Source organism: Lolium perenne, chromosome 2 (genome assembly GCF_019359855.2).
Source record: "Lolium perenne isolate Kyuss_39 chromosome 2, Kyuss_2.0, whole genome shotgun sequence".
Taxonomy (NCBI): Eukaryota; Viridiplantae; Streptophyta; class Magnoliopsida; order Poales; family Poaceae; genus Lolium; species Lolium perenne.
The window spans coordinates 236145976-236149942 of record NC_067245.2 but is presented as its reverse complement, the minus strand read 5'-3'; the positions used below and the strand labels follow the sequence as shown (position 1 = coordinate 236149942).

The window sequence follows — 3967 nt, the reverse complement described above, 5'->3', positions numbered from 1 at the left end:
TTATACCCCCAAGAAAATCGAGCCGTTTGGGCAAAACAGGGCCGGATATTCCGGCCCAAGTTGGGGCCGGATTATCCGGGGCCGGATAATCCGGCCTCGTGGACAAAACCTGGACAAAATCCGGCCAAAAATCCGGCCCCTATCCAGAGCTGCTTTTCTTCCGGTCCTTAGACGATTTCGGGGGCCGGATATTTCCGAAATATCCGGCCCGGATAATCCGGCCCGGATATTTCCAAAATATCCGGCCTAAGAAAGCTGCGAAACACCAAAACTAAAACGGGCATAACTTTTGCATCCGGACTCCGATTTCGATGATCTTGGGCTCGTTGAAATCACAACAACGAGCTCTACAACAATATGCATAGAAACATCATAGTCCAGCAAAGGAGGATAGAAACAAATGAAGAAAGGTTTGACCTATCTCAAAAAGACATACCGGTAAAACCTCCAATCTTGAAAATGCAACAAGTTGCCCATGGAAAAACCATTCTCAATGAACTAGAGCTTGTCATGAGAATAAGCACAAGCTCTAAAACATCACATGGATAAGATCCAAATAAAACCAAGAAAGATGATGAACCAAACTCGAAAACGCAACAAGTGATCTATGCGAAATCCGTTTTCGATGAACTAGAGCTTGTCATGAGAATAAGCACAAGCTCTAAAACATCACATGGATAAGGTCCAAATAACAACCAAGAAAGATGATGAACCAAACTCGAAAACGCAACAAGTGATCTATGCGAAATCCGTTTTCGATGAACTAGAGCTTGTCATGAGAATAAGCACAAGCTCTAAAACATCACATGGATAAGGTCCAAATAACAACCAAGAAAGATGATGCAAGGATGCAAAGGTTTGAGCTCTCTCCGAACGATACGATCGAGTTACTCACTCGAGAGCCCTCTTGATAGTACGGCAACTAAACTATAAACCGGTCTCCAACTACACTATGAGACCGGTGAGAAACAAACCCTATCAAGAGCAAACCTTATACTTGCGCATTCCACTTGAGCTCGATGACGACGATCTTGACCTCAACAAGATGGAACGCCTTTCTTGCTTGTGCTTGCTTGACGAAGTCTTGTGGATTGCTCCCCCATAATCCACCATGGGAGAGCTTCTTCTTCGGCGCATCTTCACATATCCATGATCACCATATGGATGGCAAGACTCAAGCAAAGGATCTCTTCGAGATGGCTCATCTTGAACTTGCACTTCATTTCTTCATTCTTCATCATGTTGATGTCTTGAAGTAGCTTGAGGGCTCACTTCATCTTCATCTTCAAGACATACTTGACACTTGATATCCTTCATCAATTTCTTCTTATTGCAACCTTGAAGCCAACATATGGTTCAAGAATTGCCTATGGACAACTCCTACAAATATAACTCAATGCAAACATTAGTCCATAGGGATTGTCATTAATTACCAAAACCACACATGGGGGCTCCATGCACTTTCAATGTCCACAAACATTTTGTGAAGAAAATTGCATTTGTAGTGATTAGGCAAAAAGGATTTAAAAAAGACCATTGTGCTGAGAATTGTCTTTTTCACAAGGCGTGAAGAAAATCTCACTCTCACGAAATTTTATATACGTACATCTAATATATAGACGTGCACATGAGCTTTTTAATAGATTTTTTTTGATATTTTATAATAATTTTCTCTCAGTGAGAAGATATTACCCTTTTCACCAATGAGAGCGACTCCGGGCGTGTTGATTGATCTCTGGTCGGATTGCTGTTCGCTGTAGCGATCGAGCAGCCAGCATCGCACGTTGACGCAAGGCGACCGCGACTACCGCAGCCAGCCATCGGCCATCGCTGGCCCCGACACCTTGTCACGAGCTGTCAAAGCGAGTACAGGCGGGTCATGTCCGAACCGTCCCGGCTCTAGCAGTCTACTTGCGCGCGTGGCGATTCCACCCACAGCCGTCCGATTCCCGGTCCCTCCGCGGGAACCCGCCCCTGTGCGCGCGCACGCGTACAAATAGACCCCGATCGAGGCCGAGCGGTCCATCCAACACGACCATCGCATTTCGCTCCAGCCGCTCCGCATGAAGCTCCTCCCGCGGCTCTGCATGGCCACCGGCACCGCCGCCGCGGGGGACAGCGACGGGAGCAGCAATAAACTCGGTTCCACGGCCTCCTCCTCCTCATCCACTGTCTCGACCTCGTCCTCCGCCGCCGCGGCCGCGGTGTCGGAGGCGTCCTCCTCCACGTCCCTCCCTTCGCTCTCCGCTGCGCCGTCGAATGCCGCAGGCTGTCTCACCGCCTCCTTCACCCACCTCACCACACTCCTTCCACTGCCGACGGCGGCGACAGCGCCGTCTGCCGCAGCGGCCGTCGCGCCGGCGACGGACTCATTCCACGGTTTCATCATCGCCAGGCCGGCGTCGGTAGCCCTCCACGACATCTTCACCCTGGATGCCACGTCCGCCTCCGACTCGTCGGACGCCGCCGCGACCGCCGGCGCCGGCTCGGTGAAGTTCGTGGCGCACATCCACGGCGGCAAGGCCGTGACGGGGCACCAAGACGGGACTCTCCGGCTGTGGCGCCACTCCACGCGCGCGCCGGCGCGGATCCGCCTCTCCGCCGAGCTCCCCACAGTCGCCGACCGCCTACGCCGCTTCCCGGTCCCGTCCAACCACGTCCCCATCCGACGCCACCACCGCCGGCTCTGGATCGAGCACGCCGACGCGGTGTCCGGCGTCGCCGCGTCGGCCGACGGCCGACTCCTCTTCTCCGTCTCCTGGGACCGGACGCTCAAGGTCTGGGCCGTCCCATCCCTCCGCTGCCTACAATCCCTGCCGGCGCACGACGACGCCGTCAACGCGGTCGCCGTCGGGCCCGACGGCACGGCGTACACCGGCTCCGCCGACAGGCGCGTCCGCGTCTGGGCGCCCAGGCCCGCGTCCGAACACAAAACCAAGAAGCCCGTCTACCACCTCGTCGCCACCCTGTCCCGCCACACGGCGGCGGTCAACGCCGTCGCCGTCGCCTGCAGCGGGCAGATGCTCTACTCGGCCGGCAACGACCGCTGCGTCGTGGTGTGGGAGCGGGAGGACAGCGCCAGCCACATGGTCGCCATCGGGGCGCTCAGGGGCCACCGCAAGGCCGTGCTCTCCGTCGTCGCCTGCGCGGGGAACGACGGCCTGGTCGTCAGCGGGTCGGCGGACCACACGGTCCGGGCCTGGCGGCGCGACGCGGACGGCCGGGGGCACGCGTGCGTCGCCGTCATCGACGGGCACGCCAGCGCAGTCCGCTCCGTCGCCGTGGCTCACGTTCCGGGGCAGAAACGGCGGCATGGAGGCGACGGCGTTGACGGCGACGAGGAGTGGAGGGTGTGCAGCGCCAGTTTTGACGGCGAGGTGCGGCTCTGGTCGTTGCGGCTGACGACGGGCTCGTAGTAGGTTGGATTCGCTGCGATTTTTTGACGTATGTGCATTTCCTATTTTTGATTGATGATTTTAACACCTGAGACTTGAGATAGAGATACGTACGTCACTTTGAAGTACGTTCGTGTATATACATGAAAGGCTACTCTTCTACCTGTACTTTTGGACTTCTGCCAACTTCTTCTGAGCTTTCAGTTTTGTTCAGAAATCTCTAATCCTTGCACGACTACAAGGATATGTGCATGGGATCATTCAAATCCAAGATTCATTACTAGTGGCTCTTATATTCACGGTTTCGGTTTTAGATATAATTTCGTATAAACATTTTTCATATATAACTTCGTTGTGAGATTTGGCTATTTTTGAACTTTGCATTGGAGTCTTGGAGATCATGCAAAGTCAAACACCGATTTTCCCCCATATATTATACTGAATTTCATATTTTCTGAGCTTTATTTGCATAGTGTCACTCTGGCCATCATCTGTGCAAACATGTTTCGTTGTCTGCCCGGCTCCAAAGAAAACCTCGTCTCTCTCACCTCTCGCAAAATAAAGCTAGGGTT

General features: G+C 53.6%; 1 protein-coding gene across 1 annotated transcript; it reads left to right on the top strand.

The window, feature by feature from the left end:
* Nucleotides 1–2008: 2008 nt before the first annotated feature.
* Nucleotides 2009–3688, top strand: LOC127335287 (uncharacterized). The gene has a single exon (XM_051361907.2). The coding sequence runs from the start codon at nt 2064–2066 to the stop codon at nt 3414–3416; it is 1353 nt and encodes a 450-aa protein (XP_051217867.1). The 5' UTR covers nt 2009–2063; the 3' UTR covers nt 3417–3688.
* Nucleotides 3689–3967: the final 279 nt, after the last annotated feature.

Excerpts from the sequence above, each read along its gene's own strand:
- LOC127335287 (XM_051361907.2), top strand. The coding sequence starts at position 2,064 with ATGAAGCTCCTCCCGCGGCTCTGCATGGCCACCGGCACCGCCGCCGCG.